Source organism: Eurypyga helias, unplaced genomic scaffold, assembly GCF_000690775.1.
Source record: "Eurypyga helias isolate BGI_N326 unplaced genomic scaffold, ASM69077v1 scaffold6357, whole genome shotgun sequence".
Lineage (NCBI taxonomy): Eukaryota > Metazoa > Chordata > Aves > Eurypygiformes > Eurypygidae > Eurypyga > Eurypyga helias.
In genome coordinates this window covers 28,676-43,722 of record NW_010262196.1, presented here as the reverse complement: position 1 = coordinate 43,722, position 15,047 = coordinate 28,676, and the positions used below count along the sequence as shown (strand labels likewise).

General features: G+C 44.7%; 1 protein-coding gene across 1 annotated transcript in view; it reads left to right on the top strand.

Moving 5' to 3' along the window:
• ALS2 (amyotrophic lateral sclerosis 2 (juvenile)) overlaps positions 1-13,876 on the top strand; it is a 31,873-nt gene extending 17,997 nt beyond the window's left edge. The window contains 17 exon segments of the mRNA XM_010155608.1: positions 207-409; positions 548-613; positions 2,020-2,118; positions 2,705-2,872; positions 3,835-3,946; positions 4,229-4,306; positions 4,429-4,562; positions 6,626-6,793; positions 7,065-7,182; positions 7,736-7,893; positions 8,590-8,712; positions 9,232-9,408; positions 9,769-9,814; positions 11,375-11,436; positions 12,024-12,158; positions 12,408-12,504; positions 13,799-13,876. Of these exon segments, the coding sequence (XP_010153910.1) occupies positions 207-409; positions 548-613; positions 2,020-2,118; positions 2,705-2,872; positions 3,835-3,946; positions 4,229-4,306; positions 4,429-4,562; positions 6,626-6,793; positions 7,065-7,182; positions 7,736-7,893; positions 8,590-8,712; positions 9,232-9,408; positions 9,769-9,814; positions 11,375-11,436; positions 12,024-12,158; positions 12,408-12,504; positions 13,799-13,837 (1,983 nt within the window). The 3' untranslated portion in view covers positions 13,838-13,876.
• Positions 13,877-15,047: the final 1,171 nt, after the last annotated feature.

The following is a 15,047-nucleotide window of genomic DNA, read 5'->3' as shown; positions in this document are numbered from 1 at the left end:
GTATGACCTCGGCATTCCCTCAGAATGAAGTCTTCCTTCAGCTGGGTGTGCAGGATGACTGTACGCGGCGCCTGACTGCAGCAGCGCTCTGTTCTACACCGCTGTGCTGGGAGCGCAAAGGAGGGGGTTGCAGTTGCCGTGATGCTGAGATGCGGTGCCAGGCCAGATGTTAGCTAAATGCTGTGATGAAACACTTTCTGTTTCAGACCAAGTGGCTGAGGGCAATCAGCCAAGCAGTGGATCAGGCCCTCAGAGGGACTTCTGACTTCATTCTTTATGGGGCTGGTGGGAATGTGCCAAGACAGGAACCTCCTATTTCTCGCAGTGCCAAATACACCTTCTATAAGGACCCCCGATTTAAGGATGCCGTTTATGACGGGAGATGGCTTTCAGGAAAACCCCATGGCAGGTAAAAGCGTGTGAACGTAACAGATGAAAACAAAACAGGGTGGTTGCTGTGTCAATAAGTAGGGTCACTCAGAAGTTATTTGGGAAGTGTGAAGTGAATGGATTGTCTTATACACGTGCATGGCTTTATTTCTTCCAGGGGGATCCTAAAGTGGGCAGACGGAAGAGTGTACTCTGGGACTTTCCGGACTGGGCTGGAGGATGGGTAAGATCCTCTCACTACCTGTGGAGCCAGAGGGCAAGAAATACCTTTGGTTGTAGGAGATAACAGTGAAAACCTGTTAATGAAAGGTGTGGCAGTGAAGCTTACTGACTCAGTTGTGTGTGTTAACAAGATGCAGATGTACATTGATACACAGATAATCTGTCATTTACCCGGAGGTGTGCTAGTTGTTGGCACAACAGACTCTGCAACCGCAGTCAAAAACTGAAACTAACTGAGGTGACCAGCAGTAGGGTGGAGCAAGGAAATGGTAAAACATCCAGGGAGAAAGAATGGGTGGGTGGGTGTAAACTCTGAAACAGAGGAAGCCAGTTGAAAAGTCTGCGGTCAGTTTTCTGCTGTACAGGTAAGGATTGCTTTGTGTTGCAATATTCTTTCAAAAGTGCTGGTGTGTGTTTATCCTTCTGGAAGGTGCAGTGCCTTTCATACAATGTAGTGATGCAGCTTGGCTAATGCTTTCCTTGCTGCATCTCTTGTAGAGCAAGGGTTTGATAATTCAGGAAGGAGGCAACAAAATTGTGATTCGGGACTTCAGGGTTTGGGTGGAAAATCCAAAACTAATCATAGAATCATAGAATTCTATGTCATGTCAACCTGTACAACCAGACCAGAGCTTTGGTCGTTTGTAACTTAGAGTAAGTGCGACTAGCCCTGGTCGTTGGAGATGGAAATATTGCAAACAAATCCCCAGCAGAAATAAATGGATTGGTATCTGGCTGTAAGTGCTAGGATTATCAGATGCATGTATCTGGATTGCTGTACTGAGAAATGTGTCTCAGGTAAATGGGACCTGCTCTTGTCTCAGCACACGACAACAGTAGTGTCTTGTTGGGGTAGACACGCTCTCAGAAGAACCTTCGTTACCTGGATTTTAAATTCCCCAGGAGATTAAATCAATAAATAAAAGCTGTGTCTCGTTCCTGGGCATACTGACATTGTGAACAGTTCTGTGCCACCATTGGAGTGTGATCAGAAGCTAGCAGGTTGTTTTTAAATACTCTGCAGCAATGTATGTTCTCGTCTTTCCTAGTAATAAAGGTGTACTTGAATTGTCAGTACTTGAGGAAGGCAGCAAAGGTAGAAGCAGTCTTAGGATGTGAGATTTGTGGTCTTTAGAAAGCTGAGAAAAACGCTGTGGGGCGATAGAGAGGGGAATACTTAACACGCCACAGTCAAGCAGGTGAAAAGCAGTATGGACTGACCTGCCCTAGTGATGCTGGGATTCCTGCTTTCTCTTCTAAAACAACTAAAAAATGGGTCTGTAGGTTGAGATGCGCTAAAATAGCGTAGAGCGTTCTGATGTTAGGCTGGGTTTGTGAAGAGTGCCTGTTTCTAACGCAACGTGCTGGCATTACAGCTGCTTGTGTTCCGTTTCTGTGCACTGATAGGTACGGCGAATACAGAGCGCCAAACAAAGCCCTGAATAAGGATGACCATTACGTGGGGTACTGGAAGGAAGGCAAAATGTGTGGGCATGGAGTCTACAGGTACCGTGTAGCACTTGTCATCTGCAGCACAGGAGGGAGCACGGGGCTGATGCCCTGGCACCCTGCGTACCAAGCCTCAAGCGCTTGTTAGATTTCTCACTTGTGACTATAGCTTGGCTCATCTGCTGCTTTGCTGTGGGTAGATTGCTGACGTGCTTACCTGTGCTGTGTTCCGCTGCTCATGTCTATTCGAACGTTGGTACCGCCTTTCAGTAATGGAGGGTTCCTTCTTCTGAGACGGATGTAACCTCCAATGGCTTTGCTTGCCGGGGGGAGAGTGGCTTTTAAACAACGAAGCATCGCAAGGCGTGTATCAAAGGCTCACCTCTATCCCAAATACTCTTTGACTATAGTTACTGCTTGCTGTGGCTGTAGTGTAATTCCTAGAAGAGAGGGTTGAGCTGTTTGGGGGGGGGACACACGCCAGTAAAATAAACAACAAACAAACAAAACACCCACCTCCCCCACTACCACCCCCTAACCACCACCGTGCCCCTTGCCACCCCAAAAAAACCCACCTGAAAAACACCCAAGCAACCAAACACAACAGAAAAGGAGATTCAGGACGCTTACACTCTCGTTACAGCTATGCTACTGGTGAGGTGTACGAAGGGTGTTTTCAGGACAACATGCGCCACGGGCACGGTCTGCTACGCAGTGGGAAGCTGACCTCCTCCTCTCCCAGTATGTTCATCGGGCAGTGGACAGTGGATTTTTAGGAGAGCGGTTACGGAGTTTTCGATGATATCACCAGGTAACGCTTCAGTTCCACAAAGCTCTGAATGCTGGTACGACAGCTGCAAAAACAGCAGGAAAGGGTTTGGTCTGTTGGTAGCAGTAGTAGTGCATATCTGTGGCTTTCTTCCCTTATACTATGCTTTCTGGGTTGACAATCTAAAGAATTTGGCCTGGAGACAGCTTTTTGGTGCCGCTTCTGGAGTAAATATGGGGGTTTTGGTTTGCTTTGTTTTTCCCTGCCTTGCTCTCCTATCCTACTCCTGCCTGAAAGCTGTCGCTGACTATGGCACCTTGCTGGGGTATCTTGTGGTGGTGCTGAAAGCTGCAGGGGTCACGTGGAGAGTGCTTTTCATCTCAGGCCTACAGGACTGGGTTGTTCAGTAGAGGACTAGGCAAATTTCAGCTCATGCTCCAGTTTTCCACTGACTGACTTTGTGAAGATACTTTCTCTCAGGGTAGATTAGTGAAGTAATAGTCTTGGAAACAGAGCTGCTCTAAATAAATACTGTCTGAGCACAAAAGCCTAAAATAAGCTTTTTACCTCTTTTGTAAATAACCTAAATATCAGGTAGATGGCTGATGCAGCATCCCCTTTCAAATGCATCTTAAATCTCAGATAAAGCTGATCCAGATCCACTAACAAGTTTCCCTGCTTATGTGCTGCAGCTACTGCTCACATCCCTTTGGACAGGAGCTGAGCTGAACTGGGCTTCAGCATTGTTTCAGATCATCAGGAACAGCTTGGTGGATGTGGCCAGTTGGTAATGGGAATTGTCAAAGGGAAGTTCACTCTTTGACAGAAATAAATTTAAGTGTGTTATTTCCATGAAGCTGGTGAAACCAGATTGCCCAGTCCTGAGGCAAGAGCTGTATGACTCTCATAGAGGTTTCTGTAATGGTCGAATACTGCACTAGAGCCAAAGAAAGGATGTAAATATATCACATGGACTGTATTCTTCCTCCTTTGTTTCTCTTCAGAGGAGAAAAGTATATGGGGATGTGGCAAGATGACCTCTGCCAAGGCAATGGTGTTGTGGTTACTCAGTTTGGACTGTATTACGAAGGGGCCTTCAGCACCAACAAAATGATGGTGAGTTGAACACCGGACACTGTGCCATAGGGACTCTTCCTCCAAGTGTGGTCGCTTCCTGGGGTAGGTGAGTGGCGACGCTGTGTTAGGCTGGTCAGACCTTCCGTTCTTCTAACCTTCTGTTGTCCTGCTCTGTTTTCCCTAGGACTACTTCAGAAACTGCTTTTAAAAAAACCCATATCTGCTAAGAATTAGTAACAGGTTTTTCAGTGCATCTTTAGATCTGCAGTCTGGCCTTCTGCTACAATTACTGCTTTGTGGTGTTTGTGATTCTCTTTCCAGGGGACTGGAATTCTGCTTTCTGAGGATGATACAGTCTATGAGGGGGAATTTTCAGATAACTGGACTCTGAGTGGAAAGGTTGGCATTACAGTTGTCACTTGTAAACTGCTTACAGCTTAAAAAAAGGGGGGGGGCAGCTCTTTCCTTATAACTTTGGTGCCAGTGGAATTCAGTTAAATGTTTTGTTATCTTCTATCAAGGGAACACTGACCTTGCCAAATGGAGATTATATCGAAGGTCTCTTCAGTGGAGAATGGGGATCTGGGATAAAAATCACAGGAACCTACTTCAAACCGAGCTTGTATGAGAATGAGAAGGACAAACCTAAAGCCATGTGAGTGGTGAATAAGAAATAACCTCTCCTATGGTTCAGTAGTACAATACTGCCTCTCTTCAAAGGCCAGTTTAAAATACTTTTTCCAAAGAAACAGTGAGATTTGTAAAGCATTCTTCCTTCTTCCTTCCTCTCCCCTCCTGCCTAGGAAATAAGAAAAACCTTCTTTATAGCTGCTGTTGCTTTAGTTACTGCTTGAATATGCCAGTGACAGTATGAAGCCACAGGACAGCTGCCATGCTGCAGGCTCTGATATTTTTTTATTCATAAGTGAACCAACTATTAGCACCTGAGTTTGCAGCTGCTGGTGACTTCTGAGGTACTGAGAGACTAATTTGAGTGATTAAGTCAATCACAGAGCGCTCTGCTTTCTAATTCAATTACCAACAGAAGAATTGGCAATGTGTCTCTTAATAATGCCAGCGGGGGTGCATTTGGGCAGAATTAGCTCGCTATGACACCTCTTCGAAACAGTACATAAGAAAATAGAACAAAAAACTGCTGAATTGCAGAAAAGAGCATTTTAGCACCTTGGCCAAGATGATGCTGAGAAGTATCTGTATAGCCCTGTTTATAGCAGATGTGTTAGGGCAGTTTGCCTAATTGTCTCCGTGGAGAAAGCACTGTCTTAGTTAAGCCATAACAGATGCCTTTGAGTAGGAGACTTTGAAGTAAATTTAAAGACCTGTGGGTGAAATTTCAGTGTTTGATAGCACTGTATACTGGCTTGCAATAGGTGTAATCGTACAGGATTCAGTATCCTCAGAGCTTACTCCCAAATTTCAGATTAAAATGGAAACACAGCTCTAATGTTTTTACCCAGTTTACTTCTCAGTGCGCTTCCTGAAGCGTTCACTGGTGATGTCTTTTGACAGTGCTGCCGCCTACGACAGGATGCTTTTTTTTCTGAACTGAACACTTGCAACCTCAGCAGCTGTCTGCTTTTTACCCCAGTGGGGAGTCTATGAATAAATGCATGTACCTGTTTGCCAAGAGAGGGTTTCATCTAGCCTTTTTTAGGCTCTCTTGAAGTTGAAAAACCTTCTGGTATAATTTGTGAAAAGGCCTAGAGCCTAGTTTTTCTGCTCTCTGAAACTGGAAGCTTGGGGAAACACCCGTGTTGCTAGTTCTCATCTCAAACGTGGTGGAGAAAGCATCAGTGGTAGGTCTGACTTCTGACACTTGATTTGAATGAAGATAGCAAGTAAAATGATAATATAAATATAATGATGATAAAGCAAGTAAATGCTGTCAGGGTTATGAAAGCTTTTTGAAGCACAAAATGTCATCGTATGTCAGAGATCTCTGCATCTATAGGGGAAACCACAGTTCCTGATTTTCCTTTTGGCTATGGAGGATCCCTGAGCACTGGCTGTCAGTGGAAAGATGCCTGAGCTGGTTTTACTCTCTCCAGCGCATCGCTATCACGTCATGCAGCATCGTTATGTGGATGCTACACTAGGGGCAGAAACCATTTATCTGGGTAGCTATGCTGTGTGTACATTCCAGAAGAGTGGGATATTTGGGATGCTTTTGTACTACATCCTTGCTATGTGAATGTGTCCCGAGCCTTCTGAATGAATACCAGTGGCGAAGGTAAGCCCAGTTGAGTGCAGTGCATCCTGTTTTCTTGGAAATCAAACCCCAGGCCTTTTTGTGTTTAAACAAACCATTTCCTGGAACGCTACAAGAAAGAGTAAGACTGACTTGTCTAATAGAATAAGGTTTGTAGTTGTTCCCACACACAGGTATTAAAACCATTTTCATCCTGTAATGTTGGGTTACGTGGATGAAAGTATGTTAGTTAGCAAGGGAAAAAACTAAGGATAAGTATAACTTTTTGTAAGTTCCCTTAAAAAGGTGTTGAAAGCCAAGAGATCAAACAGCAGGTTCTAGGTTTAGTCTTAGTGATGAACTTGGCTCACAGTAGAGGCTGGTAAGTAAACAGCTCTGGGCAAAATAGTACGAGAGATGAGAGCCACAGTAGCCGTAGGTGGTTTTCAGAGCTGAGTGTCGTTTTGCAACTGTTTGACCTGTAACAGCTTAACTGGTCGTTTTATTAGGCGGAAACTTGGGATCCTGTCAGTGCCTCCGGATGAGAAATGGAAGGCAGTATTTGAAGAGTGCTGGAACCAGCTTGGTTGTGAGAGCCCGGGCCAGGGGGACAGATGGAAGGCTTGGGACAACATTGCGGTGGCCCTGACCACCAACCGACGGCAGCACAGAGACAGGTTGGTTCCTAGAGAATGGAGTCAGCAAGGTGAAGAAAGTGTTGAGAAAGAAACTGGGATTTCTGCCCTAGACTAAAGACTCCAACTGCAACAGTTCAGCTGAAACCAGAACAAATCAGAACTTTTAATACTCTTCACTAGAAACCCTTTTGGGGACGTAGTGATGTTTACAATGAGTTTGTTAGCTTCAGGGCTGCTTTTTCCTACTGTATGTCTCATCAATAATCTGTCTGATGTCTGTGTTTTTGTTTTTTTTTTTTTATACCTGCAGCTCAGAATTACTGAGCCGCTCACATACTCAGACACTGGAAAGTTTGGAGTTCATTCCACAACACATTGGTGCCTTCACCCTGGAAAAATATGAGAACATAAAAAAATATCTGATAAAGGTATTGTGACTCTCCAAGCTGACATAGCTTGTTGGTAAGGCATGATGTCAAGCTCACTTTCTAACAGCTTTCCTTAATTCCTTCCATATTTCCACTCTACGTGTTGTATTCATTCATGCTTGCTCGTAACTTCCAAATTTATTGACTTAAACCCCACAATTAAGACTAAAATGGTTATATACCTAATGGATAGAACCTTTAAGTCAGTGTCTGCTCAGTTACTGCTTTAATTCTTAGACACTGGATTCTGGCAAAGCACCTCGAAATACTTGCCAATTAGTGCTTGTTAATTTTAACAGTACTGGGCAGATGACTTGTCCAAGTAGCAGCACAAGTTCTTGTACAGCCTTGACTCCTCTGAGCTGTATTCAGCCAATACATAAATTCTAAAATCCAAATGGCCATTTGTTAAATATAACTAATCTTTGGATGTATTTGCAGTATTTTTTTCAAAGCCTGTTTTTGGATCTCTCACCCATTTCTCTTGAATTCCTCTTGTTTTTTTGTCTGGCACTGACCCATCTGACTGGCCAGTTGATATTTTTCCCCTCAGGCCTGTGATACTCCTCTCCATCCGTTGGGCAAGCTGGTGGAAACGCTGGTAGCTGTCTACCGAATGACCTACGTTGGCGTCGGAGCTAATCGACGATTACTGCAGGAGGCTGTGAGAGAGATAAAGTCCTACCTCAGGCGCATCTTCCAGTTGGTCAGGTAATGGGATTCTGATTTGCAAGTCAAACTACTGCTGATTTAAAGGTGTCTGATGTACTGAAACTGCCCAGTGGTCATGCAGTCCAAGAGTGCCAGTACCCCTACTTTGCTTTAGGGGCTGCTTATATTTCCTTAACCCCCTTAGTCTTGCATATTCAGTCAAAATATGAACATCAGAATCTTTAGTGTGTATTGCATCCTCCATTGCACTTCAAAATACAGCTGTAGGAAGCTCGCTGTGAATGTGGATTTCCAGTTTAGCACCTCTGGATATCCATGCTGTGAAAAGTCAGCGTTCAAAGGGTCTGAAGGACAGCGAGGACGGGGACTTACAGTGTATTCCACTGAGGTTCTTACCGACATGGATGAGCAATGTTCCTATCAAGTGTTTGCTTAAATTCTTGAGAAGAAATTACAGCTTTAATTGGGTCCTGCCAACCTGAAAGCAGAAATGCTCCCAATCCGTAACCGTTAAGCCTTGTCTGGGGGCAAGTGATGTCAAGGTAGGAAAGGTATCTTTGGCATTGGAGGGGTTGGCCTTCCTGAGTTTTCTTCCAGGTCTGCGGTGCTGTACGTCTCTTAGCTGTGCTGCCTTAGTCCACCATGTAGTATTTCCTCTCCAGGCTTGCCTTACGTGCTGTGACCCGTAGAAACTTGGTGAAATGCACTCATGATGTCGGGTGTGTTGCTGTTTAGGTTCTTGTTTCCTGATCTCCCGGAGGAGGGCAGCACAATTCCATTTCTGGCAACAGAGACCAAGGGAAGGCGATCGTTCTGCAGTGGGAAGTCCGACTCCAGATCAGAATCTCCTGAGCCAGGGTACATAAAGGGGAAAAACCCTGAATTAATGAAGGCTTCATTTTATTTGTTTGCTGTTTTCTCCTGGGTGGGAAAGATAAGCACATATTTGGCTGATGGATATTTTTTCCCCTTTGGTTCTGATGACAGATTCTGACAAGCCAACTTCCCTGCGATGGTTGCAATAAGCATTTCACCCCTGTTCATGCAGGGCTGCTTTACTTAAGCCCAGACTTTTGTCTGTTGTGGATAAACAAGTTCAGGCTTAGGCCTGGGCTTCAGAAAGTTATCTGGGATGTGAGCACTGGGGGTAATGCAGATCTGGGGCACGTATACTGCATTGCAAATAGCCGGGCACATGGCGCTAACCCTCGAGTCTGGCATTGTCCTGTCCACAGCAGCCTCAGGTGGGCTCAAAACAAGGAAGAGAGATGAGCAGAGAGGTGCCAGGGGCCTGTGCCAGCAGCGTCAGTAGGCGCCTCGCGTTCTGCCTTCCCTCCTAGGCTTACAGCTGCCTCTGTGGTTTTTTCTTTTCTATAGCTATGTGGTAACCAGCTTCGGCTTGCTGCTCCCTGTGTTACTGCCACGACTCTATCCTCCTCTCTTCATGCTGTATGCCTTAGACAATGAGCGCGAGGAAGATGTTTACTGGGAATGTGTTTTACGTCTAAACAAACAAACTGATATGGCCCTTCTGAGTTTTCTTGGAGTGCAAGCGTGAGTATGCTTCAACAGTAAAACAGAACTTATGGCATGCAGTTAGGTAAAACAACTAAAAGTCCTTGCCTAAAGTGCTTTCCTTTGATTATAATGCATCTAAACACATCTTCAAGCTGATTAGGATGGTTGAGACTGTGAATCAAAACTTCTAGCCTCAGAGGGAGGGGAGATTGGTATCGCTACAAAACCAGAGAGTCATTTACAATTAGTCTGTTTTCCAGCTATTTGTGCTAGAGGTAGTTGTTGTGTAGAAAGAGCTTTTGTATCTCACAAAACAACACGATGACTGTACATATTTAAGGTGAGAAATGCTTTAAGACTATGCTCTCTGAACAGACTACTATGGTTTTCTTGCAGGAAGTTTTGGCCAGGAACTGTATCCATCCTTGGAGAGAGTAGGAAGGTATGTTCGTTGGGCCTTGACCTACCATATGCTTTGCCCAGTGCTTCTTTGAAGGAGAAGCAGTCAAAGCATGTTTGACAAGGCTTTTGCCTTAAGAGATGCTGTGCTGTCTTGTTTTTTTAAAATTCATCTGCTGCTTAAAAGCTACACGAGTGATTTTCCTACACTAGCTGTCAGGCCAGCTTTGTCACTTACGAATCAGTTCTCCTTCAGGAAGACATTTGCTTGGGCTCCAGTTATGAAATTGTGAGAATAAAAGTCTACTAAGGAAACTTTCAAGCTGCTTGATTATTATAGCATTGTACACTTTCTGGTTAGGAGAATTGCGCATTTTTTGTTCTTAATCATGATCTCAAAGTGACTGAACACTGCTCTTGGAGCATTACGCTGTTACCACCCGCCTCTGTTCTCCAGTAAGTGGTTTAGTAACCATAACTTTGACCAGTTTCAAGGTTTACAGTATGCTCTAAACCATGTCTCTGAGTCAGTACACTTTTATTTGAAACTTCCAGTTTCTTACAGTTCAGACACTTGTGCCTTCAGATCTTGCCTGTTCATAACTGTGGCTTGTGCAAAGTCTGTACTAATGGCTTTCATTGTAGTAGTGGTTGCACACGGACGAGCTCATATTCCGTGGTAGAGATTGTTACACGTTGTTGGCAATAATAAACAAAGCTGCGGCTGAACCCCCTCCCTGAGGCTGTGGGTTCCCAGCAAGACAAGTCCCCTTTTCCCCAAATCATGAAGAATCATCTGAGAAAACACGATGCAAACCTCTGCTCAGATTTTAAAAGTTCCAAAAGCCAGCAATAACAAGTTTCTTGAGTTACTTCAGATTTTCTGTGTTTTTGGATACTGGGCAAAATTCTTAGCAGCTGTCTGAATCCTTCTCAGGTCTGACTGGTTTTGGTTACAGAGCAGTGTCCCTCCCCTGAAGTATGATGTGGCTTGTGTCTTCTCGGAATTCTGCAGCATATGATGCTCTCTGCAGCCATTTACCTCGTTTGCTGGGTCATTCCTGCAGTTGAACAGGGTGTTTTTATCCAAGACATGAAGTGTGCTGCTCTCCTCTGTCCAGTTTCCTCATTTCTGTGAATTCCTCAAGGTCCTCTTGCATATCTCCATTCTTCACCTGCACCACTCAGGAAGGCTTGGGCTCTGTGCTGTAACACTTAGATTTGTTCTCTTGTGTGCTCCAAAGCTGATTATTGACTGCTAGGATTTGTCTAGGTTTCAGCCATTCCAGTCTTTGGGTTCCCTTTTGACTGTTGACCACTAAGATTTAATGATTCTTGGTCTTACTTGACCTGGATGATATCCAAAACCCACCACTGATTCTCGTAACGTACCAAGGAACTCTGTACAGGCTTTTCTGAACTCCAAATGAAACTCCTACCAATTAAACGTAGGCATGTTTCCCAGAATCCAGGCACAGGCCCCTTTTTTTGCACACAAAAACTGGAGGAAAAAGGTCTTTCATGCCAGTGTTGCACAATACTCTGCTGCTGCTGAATGGTGGGGTTGTAAGCCTGCGTGATAAATCTTCTTGTGATTACACAGGTGTCGCCACACACAAAAGATGCCTGCTTTGCCTCTGCAGTTGAATGTTTGCAGCAAATCAGGTAACTCTCCGGCCTTTGTCTTCTAGTGCTCTACTCTTGCTGCTATTGTAGTGTCCACTTGGCTCGATGGGGACCTTTGAGAGAAGTCACCAAGAAGTTTCAGAGTTCCTACTCCAGACGTGAGGAGATTCTCCCAGCAGGGAGTGAAGTGTAGCCCGTCAGTGCAATGGAGAGGACACTGTTTAGACTCAAATGCATGAGGGTGTCTAATCAAATGTACACGTGAATTCCTAAACAGAAATGACCTGTGTGTTGGGAGCTTTTCTGTGTCTGTCAGCTGCCACAAGGAATTCTGCTCTAAGAATTTAAGTAGAAATTACAAGGGTTTTAGAAAGGGATTTCCCCCCTTTTACCACTGCATGAAGCATCTTAAAACAGTGAAGGTAGTCTTGCTTGCAGCAGTGTGCCTTGACCCAGTAGTTAGAGCGGGGGGTGCCACGCAGCCTTGGCAGCTGTGGCGGTTGTGGTGTGAGTGATGTGGCTCATCTTGGGCACGCAGCATGTTAGCTAGCACACTGTCTTCCTGCTTTTAGATGCCGATGTGTAACTTGTGGTTGTGTCCTGTGTTGCTCTTGCTCTGTGAACAGTACCACGTTTACCCCAGCTGACAAGCTGAAGGTGATCCAGCAGACTTTTGAAGAGATCTCTCAGAATGTTCAGGATTTTCTGTGGTCCATGGATGACTTATTTCCAGTTTTTCTCTATGTGGTGCTACGAGCCAGGTAGGCCCCGAGAGTGGCATCAGTCATAAGCTGAGCATAGGCAGTGTGTGTATGAAACGCTCCTGCTTCTCGTTATTGGACTACTTGCTAGCTTCTTGTAACTTAGTAAATTTTGGCTGTTGGCTTTGCCCTGAAACACTGTGAACAGTTAGCTGTGAAGGGGCTGTGATCTCTGGAGGAGGTTCTTTGCACAACACCATTATAGTGGTATCTTGCCTTCACCTATCCTTTCTCTCCCCCATGTGACAGGATAAGGAATCTGGGGTCTGAGGTGCACTTAATTGAAGACCTGATGGATCCTTACCTGCAGCATGGGGAGCAAGGCATCATGTTCACTACCTTGAAGGTATGAAAGTTATTCAGGGTTATTAAAAGCTTTCACTGGAGATTAACCAGCTTGGAGCAGTGATAACCAGCCTAGGGCAGCGGTACGGGCATTACGTTCAAACTTCTCTGGCATGTTTATTGGGGTGTGTAGCTAGGGTGAGCAAGGAACTTCACCGAGAGCGTAGGGCAACCTAACAGTTGCAGGTACCGCTAATGAAATGGCGCAGCGTGCGAATGCACTTTATTCGAGTGGGGTACTGGTTGCTGTTGACTGTTCTGAATGCTAACCTGCAGCTGCTTGTTCCCCCACAGCTTCACAAGCCTTGTGCCCTTTAAAAAAATTGGAATCAAGTGCTGCTTTGGAGATTTGTCACTCCAGTAACGTTCAAGTCATAACATTGTATCAAGATGCTTCAGGAACTCAACTTTGAAATTAAACAAAATGTATTTTCACTGTGTCACTCTCCGCATTCTGTCTGGCATTCTTCTCTAAGTATGGAAAATGGAGAGAACATGTTTTGGTGAATAGTCTGTTGTGCACTGGGCCCTCCCTAATGGAAATGAGTTGTTTTGGTACCTCAGTGCAGTTCAAACTGGGGGGTCTTGGACAGTTCGGCTGTGCAGAGCTTTTTTGTGGGGTTGCTTTGGAGGAGGCTGTGAATCCGAAACTTAAGTAAAAATCTTAAGCTGAGCTGGTAGGTGAACATGAGTGTGTTCTCCCTGCGCAAACCGGGCATAGTTGGGTGTGGAGGTTTGCTTGTACATGTTATTTTGATAGTGCTGCAGAAGGGGAAGGCGTATCAAAGAATCTGTGTAGCAGAAGCAGAATCTTACATCTGACACATTTAAGTTTCTGGTCTTGGCTGACCCAATACGTGCTTGAACCAGCACTAAGGAGTGAACAGCTGCCAAGCAGCAGGTCAGCAACCATTGCTCTTCCGTCTGAGAGCTTTTGAAACGCTTAATCCCTGCATCCCTGTCTTGTAAGAAAACATTTTTTCAAGGTCCTTCTGTCAAAGGACAGCCTTGCGAGCAAAACAGAGCGCTTCATCTTGGACAGGCTGGGAGCTGTGTGGGAGCTGTCTTGCCTTATTAAGAGTTGGACGTAATTTGTAACTTAACATCTCCTGCTGTTCTTTTTGGTAGTTAGTGTATCGGAAGATTCTTGTCATGAGTGTCACTCCCATCGCTGTAGAAAGCCTAGTCCTCTGTTTGCTTGGGTAGAAACCAAAACCCCACGTTTCTGTGTATGCTGCTTTATCAGCCTGCTGAGAACTGCTATGTGTGCTAAACAGAACTTTGTTTTCATCCAGGCATGTTACTACCAGATTCAGCATGAAAAGCTTACCTAGACCATCGTTTACGACCTGGCTCTGGGATAATCTACTCAGAGGAACTTCACTAATAGCCACTTTCTTCCCTGAAATGGCACTTAAACTCTGTTACAGATGAAAACACTCAGTTCTTTCTCCTGAACTTTCAGTTTTAAGATTGGAAAACTGTAGCCGGAGGCTCTCTGTGAAGTGGTGATGAAGCTGGAGGCTTGGTTTGTCAAGTACTTGCCAAGAAGGAATAATTCCCTATTCTGACAGATGACTTTCCAATTAGCAGTGCTGCACAAAGGCATGGCATCTACACAGGGTACACATGAACATCTGGACCGCATGGCTTCGGAAGCAGTGGGTTTGGGTTTATTATTCCTGGTTTGTCAGAGATGTTTAAAGAGAATGAACTGCACCATGGAACCATCCAGTCTTCCTGCATTAAGCTATCACGTTTATTTAAGAAACAGAACTGTGTTAGTATTTATAACGGGCAACCTGTGGTGTGTCTGGCTGCAAAGGTTTTGAGGCATCAGTGTTGAACAGGATTGCTGAACACAGTGTTCACATGCTGTTATGGAAATAATCATGCGGTTACGCGCTCCCCTGTTTACTGGGATTACAAATACACAGGCATTCACCATTCTTTCTGCTTATGAAATAAATAAAAGGCACTGACCACTGCAAATTTTGGTCCCGACCTGAATACCCGAAATCTGTGGTGCTCAGTTTCATTGGTCTGAGGGAAAATGTATTTTCTGGAAGCCCTGTGACAGGAGAATGGGAATGTGCTCTTGAACAAGTTGATTCTGCATTAGATTGGAGACTCTTGCCTCTTGGCTTGTGTACTGGAGTGAAAGCGACTAACCTGGTTGCATTTTTGAACCTGTGGAGAACAAGGCATTTCCCCATGGGATTTCTGTGTGTGTGTGTGTGCTCCTGTGGCTTTCGGTTAACTTTATTTATACCAGTAACACTTGTGGGTAATTGGGGTATTGTAGGTGCTGTTCTCTGCCATGGCTGGCTCAAAGCGGGGGAGGGAGGAATAGACTCTAGAATGTTATAATGGCTTAAATTATGTCAAACTACCATAGATAATAAAGCTAACCATATTTTTAAATAGTAATCATGGCTCGTGCATTGGCACCTAAATGGAGAGAAACCGTATGTCAAACTACTGTTTTGAACAGTGACTGTAATGTAGCAATTTTCATAATAAAGTAAAAAAGATTGGTCTTTC